The sequence below is a fragment of the Triplophysa dalaica genome, chromosome 19 (genome assembly GCF_015846415.1).
Source record: "Triplophysa dalaica isolate WHDGS20190420 chromosome 19, ASM1584641v1, whole genome shotgun sequence".
Taxonomy (NCBI): Eukaryota; Metazoa; Chordata; class Actinopteri; order Cypriniformes; family Nemacheilidae; genus Triplophysa; species Triplophysa dalaica.
The window spans coordinates 2,611,370-2,636,475 of NC_079560.1; the positions used below are offsets into that span (position 1 = coordinate 2,611,370).

The 25,106-nt window shown below is 37.0% G+C and overlaps 1 protein-coding gene across 4 annotated transcripts in view; it reads left to right on the top strand.

Moving 5' to 3' along the window:
• The window catches only part of pde8b (phosphodiesterase 8B), a 39,780-nt gene that overhangs the window by 3,916 nt on the left and 10,758 nt on the right, over positions 1-25,106 (top strand). For 2 of the 4 annotated variants that reach the window (XM_056732082.1, XM_056732080.1), the window contains exons 2-15: positions 13,103-13,159; positions 14,688-14,878; positions 16,374-16,433; positions 16,536-16,593; positions 17,333-17,421; positions 17,656-17,734; positions 17,882-18,022; positions 18,118-18,206; positions 18,474-18,528; positions 20,428-20,479; positions 21,062-21,124; positions 21,845-21,921; positions 22,896-23,060; positions 24,905-24,962. In XM_056732082.1, the coding sequence (XP_056588060.1) occupies positions 13,103-13,159; positions 14,688-14,878; positions 16,374-16,433; positions 16,536-16,593; positions 17,333-17,421; positions 17,656-17,734; positions 17,882-18,022; positions 18,118-18,206; positions 18,474-18,528; positions 20,428-20,479; positions 21,062-21,124; positions 21,845-21,921; positions 22,896-23,060; positions 24,905-24,962 (1,234 nt within the window). Of the gene's footprint in view, positions 1-12,612; positions 13,030-13,102; positions 13,160-14,687; positions 14,879-16,373; positions 16,434-16,535; positions 16,594-17,332; positions 17,422-17,655; positions 17,735-17,881; positions 18,023-18,117; positions 18,207-18,473; positions 18,529-20,427; positions 20,480-21,061; positions 21,125-21,844; positions 21,922-22,895; positions 23,061-24,904; positions 24,963-25,106 lie in introns of those variants that run through there. The other 2 variants (XM_056732083.1, XM_056732081.1) reach the window with 2 other exon arrangements.

Consider the following 25,106-nt stretch of genomic DNA (forward strand, 5'->3'; position numbering starts at 1 on the left):
ATTTGTTGAGTTTTAAATGAAACAATCTTAGATGTACTGTTCAAAATGACGAAATGTATTTGGACACTTTGTCAAACTTGTTCGTAGGTAATGTGATGAACTGCACCTGTGGTTAGGCACCACCTGTGTGAAACAGAGCCGGACTGACTTCATACATTTACTTAGAATCACACTGACGCCATTTAAGTTAAACTTAATTGCAAAAAAATGGCAAAGAAATATATTGTTGGTTCTAGCAGTCAAACTTTGGAGTTCTAGCATTATTTTGGCTCTAATGCAATGAAATTTGGTTTGCGGAAGAGTTCAAATGCATTAAGGGCAACTGTACTTTCTATTACATGGACAACACTACAAATGTAACATAATTGAATCATGCAGAAAGTACCATAGTAAAAAATACAATCAAACTGTTTTTGAAAATCTCCCGAATGTAATACCATTGTTTTTTATTTAAATCACATTGTTTATATGAAACCACTGTCTCCATCTGATGTCATTGAATCATCAAAATACCTTTATTTACCCTTGAGTATATACCATTGAGATTTATTTATAGAATTTGAATATCTTTTAAATAGTTGGTATGCAAGATGGTATTGGAAAACGAATGTCACAGTATCAACCTTATCTCAGTGAATGTTTTTACAATATGATTGTTTGTGAAATTAGCTTCACAAGAAATTCCACACTGCAGGTGAACAGCCACACACATAAAAATCACAATATCTTTTGTTTATTTTGTGTAAGACTGATGCATTGTTTAGTTAAAGAATAATGAAATGTGTAATATTTGGGTGAGTAGTTTGTCTGTGGTCAGTGAAACTGATTCGACTGAATGACCCCTCATACACAATGGAATTCCTATAACACAACACAAATCAAATACTAAACTCGCTTTATAAACCTAAATGGACCATTTATAGATTTGTGTATAGATTTGTATAATGGCTTTTAGAGGACACTCTGTGTGTGTGTGTTTCTGTCAATATGAAAGAAGATGTAGAGATTATGGTACAGTCTGCCAGGCGTGTGCGTGTGATAGAGTCAGCTGCTCTCTTGCTCCAAGACTGGCAAGGAACTCAATGATGCCATTGAAGTGTGTGGAACTCTTTCACTCACTCTCTCTCTCTCTCTCTCTCTCTCTCTCTCTCTCTCTCGCTCTTTCTCTCACACACACACACACACACACACACACACACACAAACACACTTTTACACAGCGTTCACAGTGATGTAGCCGATATACTCTGTTTTTCAATGTAGTGTGTGTGTCTGTGTGTTTGTTTTCTTGCGTGCGAGACACATGTATTTTAGTGTCTGTTAGAAATGTCTTTTCTGAAAGATTTTGTGCTTCTTTGTATGAACTTTGTGTCCGGGCCACAGAGTTTGTTTACCCCTCTGGCTAAGAGATCTGCAGGGTGTGAACAATCACATGCAAAAAAGGATGATGAATTTCAGACCAGATACACACACACGGACATGTATGTTTTATTATCTCCGTGGGGACTGTCCATAGATGTAATGAGTTGTATACTGTACAAACTGTATATATCATCCCCTAAACCTAAAGACTGTACAAAATTGCATTTTTTGATTTTCAAAAATGATCATTCTGTACAATCTTTAAGCTTTTGTGCCCGTGGGGACCTCAATTTTGGTCCCCGCTGTGACAAGGGTCACTGGTGTGCATTCAGGTTTTGGTCCCCACTAACATATAAAATCCAAGTCCACACACCCTAACTGTGATGTATTTGGGTACCCTGAGACTTTAGTTGGACTTACAGACACATCACTGTCACTCACAATGTATCCTAATGTTATGTGTGATCTGATTGGCTGTGGCATCCCACCGGATGTTTGGGACATTTAGACCAGCGATTCCCAAACTTTTTATTCCAGGACCCACCTCTAGACAGGTAAAATCTATCTTGAGACCCACCAAAACATTTTTTATGTAAGTATGGGGAGAAAATACACAGTCCCCCTTTTAAAAAAAGAGTAGTTTTTATTTCTCTAAATAGAATAAATTAAATTTAAGATGAAATACCCACAGTTTGAAAACCCCTGATTTAGACAACAGTATTAAATGTCTATCCAGTGATTATTGTCATTCTTATGAACAGGCTCATATCGTGAGCGGATCGGTGTTTTGGGTCTTGGGACAAATTAAGCTTTGTTTTTCTCACTATTTGTTTTTCACCTCGATGGCTGTGATTTACATTCTCCAGCAGATTTGAAATTGAAAGACAATTTTTTACTGTTGCTTATGTCTTAAACTATGTTTTTAAAGATGAGTTTGGTGTGAGAAAAGCATAGATCTGAACCCCAGAAGGGTCAACGGGTTCACGGCTTACATTGCGGTGCCAAAAGTTAGGCAGTGTTAGTATGCCACAGCAAGTTGTTTAGGAACAGTTGTGTTGTCCAATCAGTGTTAATGCCGCCATGAATATGCAAATAAGAACATTAACTGTTAAAGTGGGCGTAACTCACAGGGCTTCTGTCAATCTCATATTAATCTTGAGCACCTATAGAGTAGTATTGCATACTTTGTATCTTCAAAGAGTATTTAGTTTGATCACATTTATAAAAGATAGATACAGCTTTACGATTGTTTTCTGAAAACATACGGCGCGTGCGGGGGGGAGGAGTATGCTGAATAAAAGCAAATGCGCACCCATTGTCAACAAAACACAGACATCAGTTTCACTCACCGCATGCGGTTCATGTCCGGCATTTTTTAGCGCTGGAAGTGCTCAATATATCAGGTTCAAACGATCTCCAAATCCAACGTTATATCCACAGTTCATATAACATTCATCACCCAAATGCAGTGAACAAACAAACACATGAAACTCTCTCTATCTCCTGCACACAAGTGAAAGTGATGTCTACATGCTCCTTCTCCTGTTCTCCTTGCTGCCGCGTGGGCGTGCCGCGTGCTTTTCCGGGAGAGTTGTCCAATAAGGGACTAGAAAAGTTGTTAAAAAACAGTTTTATATCTGCAAAAAAAACTTTCCGAAACCTGTACGATCGCTGGGGGAGTGTATGGAGCCCAGAAATACAAATTAAAAAAGTTGGTTACCAAACAACATTGGCCCCCAATGACTTCCATTGTAAGAACACAAAAACACTGAACATTTCCTAAAATATCTTCTTTTGCGTTTCACAGACGTTAGAGCCATATACAAGTATGAGCAACATGAATTTGAATGAATGATGGCAGAATTGTTAGAGGTGTGCAACACCTTTAAGAATGACACATCTGTGCACACAAGATTAGGTTTACTCTTCTTGCAGGTTGTGACCTCAGATTCCCCATGGTATGACCTAAGCATGAATCAACATGATTATGGTGCATCTGCTGTATGTGTTCTTGGTTGAAGTATGAAAATTACCAACCGGTTCCGAATGGTGTGCTTTTCAGGTTTGACAGAAACTAAAAATAAACATTTTTCTCTCTGTTTGTTCTCCTGTAAGTGGTGTGCGTGTGTGTTCAGGTTACATTATATAGACTGTGTTGTCAGTCGTCCAGAGAAACAGAAGTGCAAAACAGTCCATGATGGCGGCATTAGTAAATTTGTTTATCATTTGGGAAGGTTCATAAACACTTGAAACATCGTTGGAGTTTGAATGATCTTGTAGGGTGGGAAAAGATTGTTTGAAATATGTTTAAATGTGAAACCGAAGCATGTCTGCTGACTGACAGACAGCTGTAATTTCTAAACTTTAGTTTAGTACCTTATTAGATACGGAGGCAACAAGTACATCTTCTTACAGAGGCTGAAATTCGGTCCGGGATTACTTCCAATGTATTTAATTATAACATACAGTATGTAAAAATAATATTTTTTTTCAGAATTAAATAAATACTTCTTTTTGCAGCCAGTTGTATTGGAATCTGCAAGTGTTTTTGAGCAGAACAGCATCCTCTTTTTTACTTGCAATGATTTTAGTGCACATACACAGTGAGTGAAAGATGGCAAAAACAGCAGGAGTAGAAGCATAAGTTTAATTTCACTTAGTTAAAACAGATTCCTATCACATCTTTAATGTCTGCAGAGCAGATCCATCAGGTATTTACGCTGACTGCTAACAAGGGATACGAAAAAAGTGAATAAGTCCCCTGTGTTATTCATGTCTAGTAAGAGGGGAATTCCCTTTTATTTACAGAAATGAATGCATTGTTTCAACTGCTGTCATGGTAAAGAAACTGTTAAAAAAGAGACTTATTGAGCAAATGTGGCAAATTGATCGCACAATGTTCTACTAATATAAATGACATTGGTCATATACAGTGTGATAAAAGCAGTTCGCTGTAACAAACTGGGAGTAGTAAATCGTTTCTGGAATAGATTCAGTGTCATGAGACCAGCGGCTCTACTGTCACACTGTTTGTTAGGGTCGATGTGTGACACAGAGGTTACAGTGTTTCCTTCTGATGTCTTTCCATATTAGAGAGTGAGATGATGGCTGAGTAATAACTGAGCAAAACTACAGCTTGAGAATCACACATCTTTTATTTTCATGATAGATTCCCAGCTCCTAATTTATTACTCTGTCTGTCTGTCTGTGTGTCATCACACATCTTATTGTCCCTGCTTATCCACAACTGACCATCCGTTTCATCCTCCATTAGCATCTCTCTCTCTCTCTTACACGCACACCCTCTCTGGTTGTTGAGTGTTGTTTATAGATGCTATTTATAGAGCAGAAAAACAAAAGGACAAGAAAGTCTTATTGTAAAATTTTATTCACATAAAAAGGATGGTAAATAAGCTGTGTGTGGTACCTGCGTGTTACCATAAATTTGATCTTTTTACTAAAATAAAAATCATGGCGGCCACTTCTGTGACGTTTTCCTACAGTGTCCTGTTAAATCTCTAATGTGTACCAATAAAAATGACAAACGCTTGAAAGAAAGAATAACAAACCATTGTGTTAACATCTGACATCACTAGGACACAATGAATAGATCATTGTTATCTAATTTGCTTGAAATAAAGATTATTACTATAACATTAAATATATTGATTTGTATATATAGTTATTTTTATAGTCCATTCATGTGTTGTAGAGTTGATATTTGATGTGTAATGTTAAATAGTTGTGTTAAATTCCAGCGTTAGACTGATGAGTGTTTTTCACATAAGATTACACAGCTGTCATGTTATCATATAATTTATAACCGACTTTAGAGGAACTTTAGTGTATCTTTCACCTTGATTCAACACGGTTATTGTCACTTTGAATTATATTCATACCGGAATGCTCTTATCTGCATGAATATCCAGCACGATGATAGATATAGTGTTCATAAACTGCTTTATAATCTTGTGTGAATCTGTGAACCTTTTGTAAGATTGAGATTAGATGACATTTGGAGTGTTCTTACCCTTTCAGTATATTCAGTGTTCAAGTGCATATTGTAGCCTGTTTACTGTCACCCGTTCCGCATACGGGACACCTAAGTTTGCGTCAATAATGTCTATAATACAGATTTCTTTGGTGTTTTTTAAAATAATTTATGTAGGGAGAGTAATTTATGGGCACAAAAGGCTCAAAAAGCGCTCAGACAGTTTAATAGTTTAACAGGTTAAAAAATAATATATATGTTCTAGTGGTGGGCCGTTAACGGCGTTAACGCCGTTAACGCAGTGAGACTATTATCGCGCGTTAAAAAAAATGTCGCCGTTAATCTATTCTCAAAGTTGGGTTGTGAGCTGGGTCTATACTACGCAAGCTATGATGACTTTCACCTTGATATTTTACCGCGGATGTATACCAGCTTAACTGCACTGTACGGGGCGAGAACGAGATTTTTCAACTCGCGTGATTCGCGTCATTCGCGGAAGCAGAAGCAGCCTCATCATCTCATAACCAGGGCTTCATTCTCGCCGCCTCATCATCTCATAACCAGGGCTTCATTCGCGCGATTCGCGCAGCAAGTAGGTCTATTGGCTCTTTTCATTAACATATAAATCACTCGCGCTTGAGGCGCCATTCGCGTTTGGTCTGAACACAACATAACGTTACTGTGAAATTACCGCATCAAACGTGACGTGCTAACATGGATGCAGCTATGAAGCCGCCGGGTTTGCTTCAGGGAATATTATTTTTTAAGAAGCTTCCCAATAGGAACATCGACAAGACTAACGTTGTTTGCACCTTGTGCAATGCGGAATTGGTTTAAAAAAAAACACTTTCTCTCAACAGGTAGTGGTCTAACTTTAGTTGAAACCAGTAACTTTGTATTGAGATCTAATGTATTATGGCTCCTGTATGACATATCGCTTGTTGCTCCCTCACTCTTTGTAAATCGCTTTGGATAAAAGCGTCTGCTAAATGACTAAATGTAAATGTACTGTAGGAGCTCTTCCAGTCTCAAGTACCACCTAAACGGAAATCATCCCTTAGCTAATGCGGAAGTAAACGCAAGTTCATCTTATTGAACATAATTTAATTTTCATCACCAATTATCATAGCAGAACAGCTTTCTCAAGCAGTTTGTGATGCATTTTGGAAACAGGAGATGAGCCCCTGGTCTAATGCGCCACCTGGCTTGAGAAACCCGTTCTCAAAGACTTACTTTTAGTCATTATTTGGGTTGCACACATATTCTGAATGCCTTCGGCAGAATTCAAATGAGCCATTTTAATCTAGATTAATCTAGATTAATTTTGGAATTAATCTAGATTAATCTAGATTAAAAAAATTAATCTATGCCCACCACTAATATGTTCATAGAAAAGTAATATCATTGGGTTTAGAGGAACGTCATGACCAATTTTAAGTTTGGGTGAATTGCTGGGAGAAAAGTTGTTTTTATTCTAGACACATCCTTGCCTTGTTCCGTCATCAATGTGATGTCAAAAGTTTTTTCCAAATATGTGTTTTTTTTCTTCAAATATTTTATATGATATTAATGCAGCGAAGATGATAACCTAGACTAATGCGGTGAAGATCCTTATCTGCTCTTTTTCCTTCGGAAGTTTTAACTTAAAACTATGTTAAAGCTAACTTTTCCTCATTTTAAAGTTTTATAAACATATAGAGATGTGTTCTTAAATCGGCCGGAATCTGCTGTTTTTGTCTTTTGTGTGAGCGAATGAACACTTTTAAGGGATGTTTGAATGATTACTTCACAGTGTACTGATGGTAATGGCTGATAAGTAAACACGCTGTATCACAAGCAGTTTTAAGATCACAGTCACATATCTCTGTGTTAAGATCTATATCTGTAACCTCCTGCAGCATGTGTGTGTGGGCTGATTTAACAGAACTTCAGGGCAAAATTGTTCGTGTAGGCGTATGGGTTAGTTTTAAACTGTAGATGTTATTTTTAGCTTGAAGATTACACATCCTCATTTAGAAAGCTTAGTAAATTTGTATGTCTGTACTTTGGGGACAAATTTGTTTGCTGTAGATCGTAATGCTTGACCAATCTTATCCAAAATTTGGGAAAAATTAATTAATGTTCAATTCTGTTTAAAAATGTTTAATGCATTTTGTCTAAATTCTATTTATTCTTAATTATTTTTAGGGAAGAATATAGTAAATCATTTCATCTATGATGAATCGCTTTATTGTTTTCCTCACTCATGTAAGTCGCTAAATGCCTAAATGTGAAAGAGTTACCATAGAAATATATACATAGATGCCTGTCTGCCACTATAAGGATGTCGTAAACCATATTGGAATAAAGCCGATCCGTGAATACTTCAGCCAGTCGTCAGCCGTATTTGGATGAGTGTATGAATATCTCTTTACGTGGTGTTGTGTAGACCCAAAAATTGTTATAACACAACAAGCGTTAGCCAACACAAAATTAAAAACTATGAAAATAGTTCGAAAAAACTGTAAATTGAGCTAGAACATTCTTAAACTTTGAAAGGTTATCCCATTTCTTTAGGAAATTAAATCTTTTTCGTTTTTTCAATCAGACGCTGTGCAATGTTTAAGCAGCATGAGCGTGGCATCTACACGTACATATCTATTTGTGAAAAGTTAATATAAAGATATAATCTCTTAGAAAGTGTGAAGTTTGTATATGGTTCTGTGTGTGTTTCTTGTGTGTGAAATGCTCGCTCATGAGAATACTCTCATTACATGTGATTTCATTTCAGCAGTCCTCAGGTCACGTGGACTAGTACATTATCTCAGTGACATCTTATGTAACGTGTGATAAGTGAATCAATAAAGAAGCAGCGCCGGAGCAGTGTTCTGTCATCTCTAAAAGTAGCGTGGATCATATTTTATCATGACCCTCTTGTCTGTAAAGGAAGGCCTTTGTTCTGTGAATGGATTTATGCGTGTGTGTGTCTGTGTGTGTCTGTTGTTCAGTTAAAGCACATGACTGAGCACACAACACACACATGTGCTGAGAAGAGAAACAGAAAGAGATAGATAGATATGTCAGGATGTTTGAACTTACAGGAGATGGATTTAAAATGTAAACCAAATGTAAACGTTACATATTTTTATATATTTGCACACTAATGCAGCCTTAGATTAGTTTGTTAATAATATTTGCTTTTTAATATTTACTTTTTGTTCATTTATAATAATTGCATAATCTATAACTTGTTAAATGAACAGATAAGACGTGGACTGAATGATTGTTTCTTTTCTTGCGATCGGCTGGCCAATCAGTTTTTTAGTAAGGCTGAGCGATTCATCGAGTCCCAAATACTTAAACCTATACTTAAAGCCTACGTTACCTATGTACTTTTTTAATAAATAATTAACACAATATGAAAATGTTATGGATTCAAGGGTTATAATTTGAGTTGCTTTTGTTTTAATGGAAACTATAATAGTTTACATTAGTATTTCGATTGTATTGGAGTGATGTAATCGGGCAGTTCGGAATCACACAGCCCAAGTTTGTAGCGTACATCAGCGTGACTCAACCTGATTGGCTCAATTCGTAGCCAATAACAACTTACAAGTACAAGTTCTTCAACTTCTGCGTTAAAACGTCTTAAAATGTAAAACAGTATAAAGCAGCATGGCATCCAAATTCTGACGGCACTTCTGATTCATTCTTCTGTTTGTATTTTAGTTTATGTGTTTGAGTTTGTTGTGTTATTGTTTGTGTGTTGGAGTTTACATGCGTTATTAATGTGTTTGTTGTGTTTTTGTTCGTTTTTGTTTAGGTCACTGTGTGCTTGTTTGCTTTAATCTTTGTATCAGTGCTTGTGTTTGTGAGAGTTTATGTTTGTTATGTGGTTGTTTATGTGTGTGTTTTGACCCACTGTTGGCACTGTCACTGTGAGTATCCAGCTGCGGACCGACAGCAAGATGAAACGAGTATTTGAAGGTTTGTTTTCTGTTTGGAAGCTCACACAGGACTTTCATTAGTAAGTTCTGCAGTCTGATTGCTTTACGAGAAAGCTACAGTCTCTGTTTGAAAAGAACAACGACAGACAGAGAGAGAGAGAGAGAGAGAGAGAGAGAGAGAGAAAGAGATAGAGAGAGAGAGGATGAAAATGAAATGAAGCATGTCGAGTCAGTTAAAGATAATTAAGGGACTTGGAGACGAAATCATAAGACTTGGCTTGTTTATAGACTCCAAGCACTAAAGTAAACCATGAACATAGTTTATACATAGTTTATGATATCATCTCTGTATCGCTGCTGCACATCACATCATTCCCAACCACACTGCATTCCTGAAAGATGAAGTGTGTAATTTTGAATGTTCAAATTCTCTCTCCTATCTTCCTGAGATGGCTTTAGGTAAACCATTTGTAGGTTGACTTCCTGAGGATTGTAAACACGGTGGCTCTGTGTTTGTTTGAGCAGCCTGGGGCACGTTCAAGCTCAAACCGGTGCGCAACGTTTTGCTACGTTTTTGAACAACACATTTCCTGGAAACGGTGTGCAACAGGGTTTGAGAGACATTTTCTCTTGTTGGTGTGTCAAGAATGTCAGCCCAATTAACAGCAACATGTATTTAAAATACGCGGTTTTAAAGAGACAGCTCGCACAAAGGGTCCATGTAAAGTCATTCAGATGTGTCTGCTGCTGCTCTGTATACGCAACAATTGAAGATATTAGAAGACATGTATTTTGCAGTATTCAACACAAATTTATACCGATTTAATCAGGCTCCGAAAATTCTTCTAAAAGAACACAAAGAATATCCTTCTCTGCTGTCATAGTTCAACTCTTTCGTCGTTACAACGTGGTGTTTAATTGCCCACCGTTTCCGTTTAAAAACATTTTGCAAGGTTTTGTCGCGGCTGAACGCAGCAGCCCTGACATCTCAGGTTCTGGTTTTGGCCAATGGTGTCAGTTTGGGGTGAGGCTACCTGTTTGACTGACCAATGGAGAATGAGGGTGGGTTGGTGTTTATAAAACTTTTGCATGTTATAAACCCACTTTATATAATAACAGCGAGTTAATATTATTTTGCATAACTTTTCACACTGCTCATTGAGCATTTTGCTTGTCTTGAGTTGAGCAGACATCTAATGTGTTTGTTATTTGACCCCTTGTAAGAAAGCCGACTGTGATCTGGAATAAAAAGTATATAATGGATACTAAAAAAATCCATGAGATCGATGCAAAAAGTCAGTTTGTCAAAACGCAACTCAAATGTTCAGCAGTATTTTGTATATATTTGTGGTTTTATACGCTACACAACAAATGTGGACAACCTAATTTCTCCATAAGCCTGTGTGTGTTAAGTGGGGCATGGGTTTTCAAACTGGGGTCCGGGGACCCCAGGGGCCTTCAGAAGGATGCAAGGGGTCCCCCAGAAATTTCTAGGAAAAAAGATTAAGGAAAAAAATTGGTCCACAGTCCAACTGTTTATCTGCTTTTTTTGCTATGGATAGTTTCCAGAATTGTTTATATTTGAATCTTTCTAGTGAGTTTTTCTCACTATAGTTTCTTTTTTAGGACTCAAAGAGAAATTGTTGCCCACTATTTAGGTTTAGAAACAATGTGTTGTCTTTATAATAGTCTATTTACATACATACAAACATATTTTTGACATTTCTTTAGAAAGAAAAAAAGAAAAGGGCGTCCCTCACAAAAGGTTAATCATATTTGGGGGTCCTTGGCATCATAAGTAATAATAATGAATAAAGTTTGAGAACCCTTGATTTTGGGCATATATCAGATCAGAAGTGTACGTTTATATTTAGGACACATTGTTTTACTAATAAACTAATGTCCCAGCATGCTTTTAGTTTGTCGATAGCCACCGATTTAAAACTGAGAACTTAATGTTTATAATGTAGGTTTTGATTTGAAGTTAATGCTTTTCAACACATAATCAGAGTTATTGATTTTCCAACAACAGCGGCAGTATGTTTTGTCTAATTACTATTGAAAAAACATGGCTCTGGTGTTGTCTTGTATAACAATGGTTTCAGTAATCGCCTTTGGCTGGAAAAGAAGAAGCTATGTGTGTTGATGCGGCCTGTGTGCTCATTCATGAATGAATTAGAAACCAGTTGTGCTGATCAGAAATGTTTATTATTTACATTTTCAAAAGTCGTTTTCGTGAAAATGCATTTTTGTAAACACATTTCGATGTAACGCATAAATATATTGAATTTAAATTTCAGGCCGAAGGGAGCATCTTCTTTAACTTAATGTATAAAATGATCATAAGGACGGATACAATAACAAATGATTGCTCATATTTACCAAAAATTATAATGCTGTGTTTAATATCCATGATTCTATCAGTCTTCAATGAAAACACATTTAAACTTAATATTTGAAATTGTGGTTGTATAAACTGCAGGCCTACTTGTGTTTCTGCACCTGCATCTCTCTCTTTATTTCTGTTTAATGAAACACCTATCCCAGCAGCTCTTGACTGTGTGTGGCCTCTCAAGGGACAAAATTAACATATAACAGGCAAATTTATTCTCACTGAAGTCATTTACACAAGAGTGAACGAGAGGACAAAGAGAGAGAGACAGTTTGTGTATTACATTCAATGTCTTTGAATCACTCACTTATTGTCGGTGTAAACCTCTCTAAAGTTTCATCATAAATAGAACTACAATATTCTCTTGCACTTTATTTTAGAGAAAACAAATCTATGTTTTGTTTATCTAAACTTTAAACTACATATAAGATCTTTAAAGTGCAGAAAATAGGACCTTCAATACACTTCACACATAGAGGTCACTACATTGGACATCATTTCAAACAAACACAAAATGCCTGAAACTGTATTTAAATGATTTGTGTAAAAAGTGCGAATCTTGTGTTACATTTCCTAATTGCAATAAAGAAAATCCTGGCTAATGGATCTAGTGATCATTCCTCAACACAACATTAATATCATTATTTATGTAGAATTTTTACTTTCTTAGTTAAATTTATTTTATATTAGAAATGCATGAATGTATTTTTTCTAGAAAACAAGACTTAGATGCATGCTGTAAATTTTTTATTTTTGCACCGATTTTCTCATTTATCAAATGAAATGCTCATTATTTGCCGTACTTTTATTGTGATCGTAAGCTATGTTTAGCCTGCGTAGGGTTTTTTGTTCATCTGTGTGAACGTGTGTTGGACTGTGTGTGTTTCCTGCTGAGAAGCTTAAGCGTCGTGTTAAAGTGGATGACGCAGGAAGCTTAAAGCCACCTGCTCTCTGTCATTGCCATAACATTGTTTGGACCGCGTCTTTTTATATTTTTATCACATCCGGATAACAGTGGGTGAAGTTTTTGTGATTTGACAACGCTTCAGAACTGGTGAAATGTTTCTAACAGTCTGATCATAGGAATAAGCGTAAATATCATGTTGTGCTCATAACGGTTTTGCAACATCATGAGAACACACGGACTCATGTAAACACACTCGAAGTGGCTCTCTTGCTGAACGGGATCGTTTGGATCAACTTAAGTGCAACCTGCGGAAGTTATTTCTTTAAGGACTGAAATCATTTGTCTTGTCAAGTTGTGCCAAGGATTGTACATTTGCTCAAAAGGGAGACTCGCAAACAAGATGTGATTAAAAACAGAGACATGTCAGAATGTTGCTTCAGGGATCGGAGATGGTAAAAACGGATTTAAGAGTTTCCTGTTTTTTGTCCGTAAGGTCATATGTGACATCTCTCTCCTTTTTCTCAGGTGTCTGCAATAGAAGAGCGTTTGGGGCCAATGCGTTTGACCCAGGAGCCCATACAGGTAAAGTCCTGAAGTACTTAAACAGATTCACATAAACATTTTATGAGATTTGTTTGGCTTTTCTAAAGTGATAGAGTTTGTGGTCAATGACTTTGGCTGGTTAAACAGAAGATGCAAGCAACATTGAAAAATGTGACTGTAAGTTTGTCCTCAAGGTCTTTACACATGATGGTAAATTTCAAGTTATTTGTCTTCTAGTTCCTAAAATGAGAAAGATGAAAACAAACCAAAAGTTTTTTCATTATTTAGGATAATAAAGATTTGTATTTTGATGTGAAATCTGCACTGATGAATTATGATCATCATCTAGAGATGCATTATGTCAAAGATTCTGCTGTAATATATTATGATTAGGACTGAAATATGCGAATAATCGCATGCAAAATAAACGTTTTGCTTACAAAATAGATGTGTGTTTACTATGTATAATAATTATGTATTTATAAATTCACACAAATATTATTTCATTCTAAGGAAAATAAATATTTATTTATTAAATATTTATATAAATGATATATCAAAAAAGTATATACATGTGTTCATATCATGAAAAATATTCATAAATATTATACACACGCATCCACATATATAATGTAAACAAAAACTTTTATTTTGCATACTATAAATCCCAAATATTAGTTTGACAGCCCTAATAAATACAGAAAAATCTGTTGCAATACATTATGATGTCACATGGACTGTCGGATACAGTAGATTTTGCTCTCATGCATTGATGTCACAGATTATGCTCATGCATTATGATCTCACATAAATCCTACTATGAATACTTAATCAATTTTGTTGTAAAGCACCGTGATGTCATATAGATCCTGATTTGATACTTTACGATATGGGATAACAAATGGTGTTGCCTACTTTTAATCTTTTTTATGTCTGAAAAATAAACAAATTTAATTAAATCCCCAGGATAATCTGACAGGATTGACACAGATTATCCTATGTGTCTGTGTGTGTCTGCATGTGTATGTAGAACGAGTGGGGATTATGATTAGCTAAAGAATTGTGTAAGGGAAAAGAGAAAGTGTGTGTGGCTTTTGCCGTGGTGGATTCAGGTCACCTGTGTAATTTCTAGCTCAATAACCATTGATTTTACAAACTAACTGCCCATCTTCCTTTAAAGGTCTTTGAATTTTTGTGAAACCATTGCTTTAAAAAATCACACTATTGTGAGTTTTTCACAGGCACTCATGAGTCGGAAATGACAAGACGAGTGAACTGGAATAAAAGGGAATGATATCGAATCCCTTTATACAGTGTCGTTGCCAAAAGAATAGTTTGTAAGTGGGTAAAGTAGCTCCGCCCCCTACGGGTCGACACATGAAGTTGCATAGTCAGCCTCCTGGGCGATGTGGCGGCAAAAGAGGCGTACCGAAAGACCCGGGCCGTGTGGAATTTCACATCTCAGCTCCATGGTTACACAGTGCTGAAGAGGATGAAAGACTATTGACCGTTCACACGCACCCATCAACAGCACCTTTCTCTCTCCCTCTGTCTCTCTCTCGCTCAGGTGTTACTGGTTTTCGCTAAAGAGGACAGTCAGAGCGATGCGTTCTGGTGGGCGTGCGAGCGGGCGGGGTTCAGGTGTAACATCGCACGGACACCTGAGTCTGCGGTGGAGTGTTTCCTGGACAAACACCACGAGATCGTCATTATTGATGGGCGGCACTCGCGGTACTTTGAGGCTGAAGCAGTCTGTCGGTGAGTACAGCCAGCTCGCTCTTGCTCACACTTTCTTTCTGTCTCTCTCTCTTTTTACTTACGCTATAGAGAACAAACGTGTGTTTTTGATTCATTTTCCATTGAAGGTGAGCTGCAGGCTTGGGCAGGGGATTATGGGATTGACAGGAGAGTGGGCCAAGTGGTTAGGGTTGGGGAAAAATCAATATTTCATATTTGAAGCGTTGCAGTATTTTACAGTTCCCCACAATAACGTGTCTGCTTTTTAAACAGCAAACAGATGACTGACAACAGTATGGAACAATGCTTAAGGTGAAACATCAAACTTTTAAAGCAGTCAAGAGGTTACTCTTTTTATAGCTCAGAAGATTTGATGAAGTTCCCAGTTCCCTTCATGTCGGGCTCTCGATGTTGTGTTTGACCTTAAGAAACCTATCATCTCTGATTGTACTTTTAAAAGGCCAGTGAACTTGGCGAATGGCATGCCAGTCTCCGCTCCGTGCATACGGGTATAAAAGGAAGATGGCGGGCCCATTCATTCATCTTTTGTTCTTCGGAACCGGTGAGGCATTTTCTCATGCTGAGCGGTTCTCCCGTCTCTGAAGAGATTATTTTGCCGGATTTACGAAACGGATCAGCGGACTCGTCCTCTTGGTGTGTGACTTACCCTGGACGTTTAGGCAGCGGACCGAGATGTCTTAAAGAGAAATTTCTTAAAGCGTGCAGTTGTCTCTCGAAATGTCTCGCTGCTGTGCCCTTCGATTCGGCCGCCTCGTTCTCCAACCCAAGGGGCAAGAAACCTCGTCACATGTTTGGGTCACCAGCATGCTCAGGGTAGTGTTCATTGATATGACATGCCCGCACTGCTAGCTCATGTGTATCAAGGTGTTGCCTTCACGGTTGGCTATGTTCTTCCTAGTCACAGCCACAACTTCATCTGCTTCCTGTCCTGCGGTGGCTGCCAAGCTTTCCACAGCGGCGAGCGACGTTGGTGATGTGGGGACTCCAATGGACCTTATGGACCCCAAGGATGCCAGCCAACCAGTCTCTAATGGGCGGAAGTCGACCGTCTCATTGCAGATCCACGCAGTGAGTCCGTGATGAGGTTTCTGTTGCGACATCGGATGGCGATTTGTTGGCATCACACCCGGAAGACTCCCTGGAGCTCCCAGCTTAGGCAAAATCTGAGCTCAGTTTGAGACATTGTTGACATCTCTTTTGAAACTCTACCGGAGACATTTGTGAGATGTCTGGCTCTTTTTCTCAGGAGAAATATCTGAGACACAGATGAGACTCAAGCAAGTTTCCATTAGTTTCCATTTGTTCTCCATTAAATCATGTGGCTTGTTGGGTGAAGGTGCGCTATTATTATTATTCCTAAAAACACTTGGCAACCACATCACAAGGCACTGGCAACCACACAGAACAGATGAACAGTGTTCTGAAGAGTTAAACTGCGCACATTTTCTAAAAGATCATTTAAAAATGAATGTTTTCGCATGTGTGTTGTAAACAGGTTGATTCAAGCGACCAAGCCTTCTGAACACACAGTTATTGTAGCAGTGGTGCCGCAAACGTAAGATCTCATACAACCTCAAAACACACTTATCCATTATCCACGTGTTACGTTGTTCCATTGTGATCTCTCTCTCTCTCTCTCTCTCTCTCTCTCTCTCAGTCCTTCAGATCAAGAGGAACCATCTTGTCTTCCTCTTCTCTCTGCTGGCTTTTCAAGAGTGAGTGTTTTGCTCCACATTGCTTATTATTATACCTGGCTCACATTTAGTTATTTATTAATAGTCTGCATATTAAACTGATAAAGGAAGAAATACAAACCGATTTTAAATAAATTCGAATGAAATGTACTCACCTAGATGACGTTTCAGATGGATATAACCTTCTTTCAGAAACAAATAGTTTCACATTAAAATGCTGTCACGTTATCTTCTTATATAGGAGCCAACAGGCAAAGCTGCAAAATTGATCATTATCATTGGATTTAAAAATGTCTTCGAGCCGATTATAAGTAGTTTGTTTTATGTCATACAACAATATGTGAAAATATTTAGATGTTTTGTTAACCACGCCTTATCTTAGGGATTTAGTCAGAAACTCATCCAAAAAACCCATTGACTTTGGGGCGATGGAACCGGAAGTGCTAAAATGCTAACTCATCTCTACTCTATTAAGTGTAAACAAGCAATGAAAACGAGCAAATCGAGTGTCTGCAAGTCAATCTCATTGGTTTTTGCGCGTCTCGTGACTAGCTGTCATAAGCGTGTTTAGTCACAAAACACGCGAGAGCGAATGTGCTTCAAAGTTACCGACGTGCTGCCATACAGTGTAAAAAGTGAAATGTTAAAATCGTCCTCCACATCTTGTGCCGAGAGGTGAAGCCCCCGACGATTCAAAGAGAAAGTGGCAAACGTTACACAAAACCTTTCACTTGAATAAAACTCTCTCTTTCTCTATCAGAGGTTTGCAGAGAACAGCAGCGTGTCGGCCTGCTATAATGAGCTAATCCAGTTAGAACACGGAGAGGTTCGAGCTCAGTTCAAACTGAGGTAAGTCCACAAACGCAGAACATGAATTTTTATTCTCGAATATAAGATGAGCTGCTACAGCGTGGTGCTTTGTTCACACTGCAGCCAGATCTGATTTGGTTGTCTTATGTGAAGTCATTTCAGACTACTTAAAACTAAATGGACTACCAAATCGAACAATGTAAAAACGGGATTTTCTGTGAAACGGTCATATAACCATAAAATAACCTTCAACATTGTGTTGTGACCTTGCAGGGCTTGTAATTCGCTGTTTGCGGCATTAGAGCAGTGTCAGGAAGCCGTTGAGATCAGCAGCGAAGATCACGTCATACAAGTGAGTTCTGGGATTCAGGCATCTCTCGGGATTCGGTTTCATGTCCTTTCATGACTCTTGTTATTTAAACCCTTATAAGGACTGGACTCCTGGACTCCTTGGCATACGAAACAGAGTAAAACTAAAGTGAACCGTGTGTGTGTTTAGTATGTTAATCCAGCATTTGAGAAAATGATGGGCTACCATAGAGGAGAGCTGATCGGAAAACAGCTAACCGAACTGCCCAAGAGCGACCGAAACAGCGCCGACCTGCTGGACACCATCAACATCTGCATGAAGAAAGGAAAGGTCGGAGAATTTTGCATTTCTAATTAAGCTTTCTATCGCCTTTTTAATTTCAATGATAAGTGAAACAATTGGTATTGAAATGTGTGCGTGTTTAGGAATGGCAGGGGATCTATTTCTCACGGAAGAAGTCGGGTGACAGTATTCAGCAATACGTCAGAATCACTCCTGTGATTGGCCAGGGAGGGTAAGTCACATGATCGTCCATTTATATCATAAGCAAAACAAGTTGCATACATTGCCGGTTTAAATTTAAGTGGAGATATTAAATTGATCATTGCTTTTTAGAAACAACATTACATTAAAATTGATTATTAAGTTTGACTTTACAACATGTCGAATTATGTTAGTTTAATGTGTTGGGAAGATTACATCGCATTGTCAATAATGTGAGCGCTAAAGCTCATAAATCAGTCTTATGTGAACCATGTGTTCATTTTTTTTCACCTTGCAGAAAAATTCGCCATTTTGTGTCTATCAAGAGGCCTTACAGTGACAACCACAGACAGGTTTGTTTCTGATGTACTGATATGTTCTTTCATTCAAATTGAGCTTCAGCAACATATCTTGAATACTTATTGCTTAAAAGTAAACCAGAATTTCATAACACTCCACTTAAATTGTAATGTTCACCTATTAATAGATGTCTCGGATTTTGAATGTGAAGCCTGTGGCGACAGGGATGGGTAAAAATGTTAGCTACGCTTAGCCGTCCATCCTGACGGTCCAGTGTCAGAAAGTCACATGAGCGTCCAGTTTATTAATACCCGCTGCAGACTGAGGTGTAAACCCTCCTGCTGGTTCCAACATTAACTAGACGCTGATCAGAGACACACAGACACGTATCTGAAATAACTCCAGTTTACTCACTGCTGTCTCTGTCAGGTCAGGGATTACCATACACACTCACTCACTCAAGGCTTTCTGTTACAGGCACAGCTAAAATTTATCACGCTATTTATAATTTTACTATGGTAAGAACAGTGACATAGAGAAAAAATAGAGTGCAAGATTAAAGAACAGATAATAGAGTTGATTAATGCTAAGTTAAGTTAAATTAAATTAAGTTAAATTAAGTTAAATTAAGTTAAATTAAAGTTTAAGTAAATAAAATTACATATTAAATACAATTAAATTACATATTAACTAAATAAATTTTTTTTACAGATTAACTTAATTAAACGAAATAAAATAACAGATTTAGTCAATTAAATTAATTTACATATTAAGTAAATTAAATTAAATTACAGATTAAATAAATTAAATTAAATTACAGATTAAGTAAAAATAATAAAATAATATAAATATAATAGAACACAATAATAGATGAATAAAATAGAACAGAGTGAATTAGAACAGAAAAAAATAGAATAAAACACAAAAGAATAGAACAGGAAAGAAAAGAAAAGAAAAAAGAAGGGAAGAATAGAATAGAATAGAATACAAAGAACTGTCAATTCAATTCACACATAACCTGTAATTTGCAATACAATACATTGTGTTACACACAAAACAATGAGCAATATACAGCGTGGTATAATACAAACATACAGAATGAACATGTATAGCAGGAATTACATTTTCTGTTGAATTTTGTTGTTGTTGAATTTTTTGTTTTATCTTTTAAAAACTGTCATGCGCTGGGAAATAGTTATGTATGAATCAAATACACTTGTACACAAATACCTCCTGAATGGGATGAACATTCAGAATCTTTCTCCTCTAATGCAGTGCATGTGTGCATGTGTGTGTGTGATGAGAAATGTGTGGTCTTTGTTAATCTGATTCGGTGACCTCGTCCTTCAGGACAGTGTAACTAGACCTTAACCCAGTGTGTTATCCTCTTACCAACAGTACATCTTATTGAGTGTCTGTGTTCCTGCGTGTGCATATATGAGTGTGAGGAGTTTCAGAATCAGCATTAGTGTCTTTTGCTATCTGTGTACGGGCCTACACAGCTCTGTTTTATGAGGTTTTATTCAAATCTTTAAGAAAACAAACATCTGCTTTTTTTATTCTAAACCAGATCTTAGATAAGATTAGATGGATTGAGACGGGCAGGATTTGCACCAAGGTGCACTCTGTAAATCCTTAGTCCATTTTGTAACTGGTTGCTACACAGCAAAGAGGCAAACAAAAAAATCCTCTCTCTTAATCTCACATTTATAATATGCATTCGGCGGATGCTTTTATTCAAAGTTAGTTATTCAGTCATACATTCAGTCAATATGTGTATTGCTTGGGAATGAACCACTGATCTTTTTCATTGTTATCGCAATTGAGCTACACAACACAATATCACTTTTATAATATAACAACTTTTTTGTCACTATAAATAACGTTCAACAATTCCATCATAATTCTGTTTATAATTTTTGATTCAGCTGATCTGTGATCTGTGTTTGCAGGTTCATAAATTCAGCCGAGAGGAGAAAGGCTGTGCTGAAAACTCACAGTCAGGTACCAGACTGTTTGTCCTTATTATTGCTTTGTGTGTTCTTCTGTTTGTGTTTGATCTGGTGATGAATTAGCGCTGTTCACATTTGTAATGATGCAGATTTATGGATCTGGCTTGCACAAAACAAATGAAATGTTCATTTCATGTCATTGAAAATAAACAGATCATTGTTGCATTGAAAATCGGAGAGAGAATGATCTGAGCGCAGAACAGACAGATGGTAGCAATGCACCCTGGGACATTTGTTCGTCACATTGTTAAATTTAGCTATTGGCTTGCCAGTGTATTTGTATGCATGTGCGTATGTTGCAAAGACCTTTAAGTCTTTATTAAAAAAGTAAAAAGATCATTATTTTTACATAATAACCATATGACAGAGTGCAAATGCTTTCACCTTTGTAATATTATAAACCTGCTGCTTTGTCCTGACCTGTCGGATGCTGTGGGGAACATGATGATGTCATAATGATGATAATGATGATGATGGGTTCTGTGCTGGTCGGCTGTGATCAGAGGAGAGATAATTTGTGTTGTAAGTCTGTGTGCAAGCCCTATTGTCATACCTCTTCTCTTGGTTTACCCAGAATGCAATTCCCTGCGTCACAAGGATCGGAGGAAAGAATCCATCAGCTCGCACGCCAGTGATGGTGAGAGAGTCACAGATGGGGAGGACTGAAAAAGTAGAAATGCAAAATGAGATAAATGTTGAAATAAAATCGAGATCTTTTGGAAGAAAGTGGAGAGCAGTGGAAAGCTAAAGATGACACAACTGTGTAATTGTAAACATGTGTTGTGGATGTTGTAAAAGGGATAGTTCCCAAAGAAAGAAAATCCTGTCGTCATTTACTCAGACTCATGTCGTTCCAAATTCGTTGATTCTGTCTTCTCTGTGAAACTTTTCCTTTTATGAAAGTAGATGGGACGTTCCAAAATGACTAAAATATAACCATAAAAGTACACACTAATTCAAATGCGTTAAAGCATTCTTTTAATCAAATGACATTTAAAGACCATAACATAAAGAATAAAGTAATAGTCTCAATATGAAATACGAGCGTGTTTAGAGGCGATTATGAAAACAGACAGAAAACAGGACAGAGAAATTATAAAAAGGTGAAAATGAAAACAAAACGCAGAATAAAAACCAGATTTTGAACGCCAGAGATAATTAGTGTGTTTATAATGTGCTTTTGTTAAATGTGAGTCATAGCTTGTGTTTGTGCATGTTTAGTGAGCGCTGGCTTGTTGTGACGTGGCTACTGTTGATGTCATCAGCACTCCTACAGCTTCAATGCACTCTTGACGCAAACTGAGCTATTGAAAGTGCTCTCGCTTACTCACTCTCTCTCTCTCTCTCTCTCTCTCAGCTCCTAGTCTACAGAATCGTAGATATTCTTCAATGGCCCGTATTCACTCCATGACTATTGAGGCTCCCATCACTAAGGTACATGTACATCACTACACATGTTCCATTTTATTAACCTCTACTAATTAAAAACTTACCCATGTTCAAAACCTGGCATTATTGCACACCCTCACACAAGTCATATCTATTTTAATGCATATTATTTATTTATAATCAACTGTAAGTCCAGTGCAATACCCATATTCGGTTTTAAAATGCACTTAATTCTGATATCTGGGCTCTTATTGGCTGCTTGTTTCATTATTCATTCAGAGTATTTTCATAACCTTTTTGAAATACACTTGGGGTTAAAGAAATGAATATGCTGGCACAATGAAATATTTGTCTAGAAAACTCAAAAATGAAACTTATTTCATCATTTACTCTTCCTCGTGTCTTTTTTAACAGTTACAACTATCTTTCTTCTGGAACACAAAAGATGTTTTAAACAATGTTGACAACCAAACAACATTGAACCCCATTGACTTCCATTCTATGAACACAAAACCACTGAAACATTTCTCAAAATATCTTCTTTTGTGTTCCTCAAAGGAAGGTCATATACAGTTTATTTTTAAGCGAACTATCCCTCTTTGCCTTCAGATCAAAAGTTTTACATCATCACGAAAAACATGTAGTCGATTGTTCCTAATCTTGAATGGTAGTGTATGATGTGTTTAAATAGATGTCATAAACACAAATTATATTATATTGTATGTTATGTTAAAAGAATTACTCATCCCAGATATTTATTATCTGTTTTAAATCCCGACAGTAATCCACAATCTATGACTCTGTGTATATGCGCATTACATAAAACACACTGAGCGACTTCCACCAAATGTGCGCCTGTGCTTTTGTATATTTACGACCGCTCGTGAGTGACTGAGGATTTGTTTGTTTCAGCGTATGAAAAGCAGACATCTTTACATTTCACAGACGTTAATGAATCTTAATCTTTGATAGATGCTCTGTTGTGCTCTCACCAGCCGTCTGCATTTTGTTTCCTCCAGGTGATAAATATTATCAACGCAGCACAGGAGAGCAGTCCGGTGACCGTGGCAGAAGCTCTAGACCGGGTTCTGGAGATCCTGCGGACCACTGAACTCTACTCGCCCCAGCTGGCTTCGAAAGAGGACGACCCCCATACCAACGACCTGGTGGGGGGGCTCATGAGTGTGAGTCACACGGCAATATACTGTAGTACACTTGTCATGTTATTTCAAAGCAGTATGACTTTCTTTCTTCTACATAACACCAAAGAAGATATTTTGAAGAATTTTGTTAACCGGCACTCATTCGCTTGCATTGGTTTTGTGTCAATTGAAATGAATAGGGACCTGTGGTGTTCGGTGACCAACTTTCTTCAAAATGTCTTATTTTGTGTTCTGCAGAAGACAGAATTTTCACTTTGGGTGAACTTTCACTTGTGTACAATTTTTTGGAATGATAACTAAGACACATAGACGTTGTGTGCTGGTCACTGTACGAGCATGAATTGAAAAGCAGTTCTTGATCTGAAGAATGATGTTGCTTATTGAATCAAAATGAAATAAAAAAGTAGCTGTAAAAATGCATTGCATCAGGCTTATAATAATATTAAATATTATATAATAATATTATATAATAATATTAAAAGCAATTAAATAATAGCGATTTTATTTGTTGTACATCTTACAACATTTATTTTGATTACAGTTGTGTGTATATATAAATATATATATATATATATTAATATTTATGTATGTACGTAGTATGATATCATCTCATATATATATAATTATATAATATATGTTTAACCAAAAATAAAAAAAAAAGACCGTAGATTGGAATTAAAGATTTGTTTAAAAAGTTGTAATTGAAAAATCTAAAATTGAAATTAAATGCTGAAGATTTTTTAAGATGTTGTGATACAACAGAGCAACACAATATTTGTACATTTGTACATTTTAAAGGAACATTGGAAGTACCAAACATTGGGGTTATATTTGTAATTTTTATTGTCATGTTTTTAATGTCATCATAAAAAAATAAATGTAGGCGGACGTCTATCAATCAAATTACGTCTTTAATATCACAACCATGGCGAATCCTTTTATGATCAATTTTAGTTTCTCTCTTTTTGTACCAGAGAGGACGATACTCATCGTGAATATTTCAGTTCATCATCATTGTACATTAAACTCTTTCATTTCAAGAGCAAAGAAAATCTTGTTCTTTCTGATACAACACAATGATAGAACAGACTACAGAACAAAATCAAATACACTTTAAACACATAAACGCTACATAGATCAACATGAAGCAGGCAGGAAATACCGCGCAAATTAAACCTCGAGAAGATTTTACATCATTCCGCGAGTCTTTCAGGCAAACGTGCCCTATATACCAGGTGTGACTCCATGTGGCATTCATGAGATTTGAAAAATTGTGTTTTTGTGGCACAGAAGCGTCCAGCTCCAAGCCGCCTGGCACAGACTGGTTCACGGTTAGCCAGCGGTCGTGACAGTAGCGCAGTGTTTATTTACACATCATTCTTTCTGTCTGTCTGCCGCATGTCGGTGTCTTTGAAAGTCTTCCACTTTTAGACACGACTCAGAATGCTTCACATTTGTAAGGCAGGGTATAAAAATCATAGTTTAGGTTTTTGTTCTAAAACTTTGTAAAATGTCAATCGGCCAATAAAATATTTGAACAGACTGGGTTATTGTTAAGAGAATATGTGTGGGTTTAATATTCTCTATTCTGCCTGTGGTGTCTCAGACAGAGTTTGTTTTGAACTCTGAATCTGATTTTGGAACTGTTTTTGCGTGTTTAATATCCTCCTGTCGTGGCGAATAGCTTTTATTCGTACAACCGTGAGTTACGTGAAGAGCGGCAGTGCTGTTTTAAGTTTTTAAATTGCTGTGTTTGTCATGATTCTGTTGGCTGGAAACAAATGTACTTTCTCACCCTCCTCCCCTGAAGTCTTTCTCTCTGTCGCTCCTGTCAGAAATATTGATGTAGGACTTTCTTCTTGTAGGATGGGCTCAGAAGGCTGTCTGGGAATGAGTATGTCTTCTCCAAAAGTGCATTACACAGTAAGTGCTAACTGATTCTTATAATGCGCTCATGGCAGAAACAATCTCAAGAGAATGTGTTTCTGTCTCCTGAAAATAAACAGTTAGGATTTCGTGTTGTAAACCTTCTGACATCTTGACCTTGTTCTGTCGAAAAATTATTTA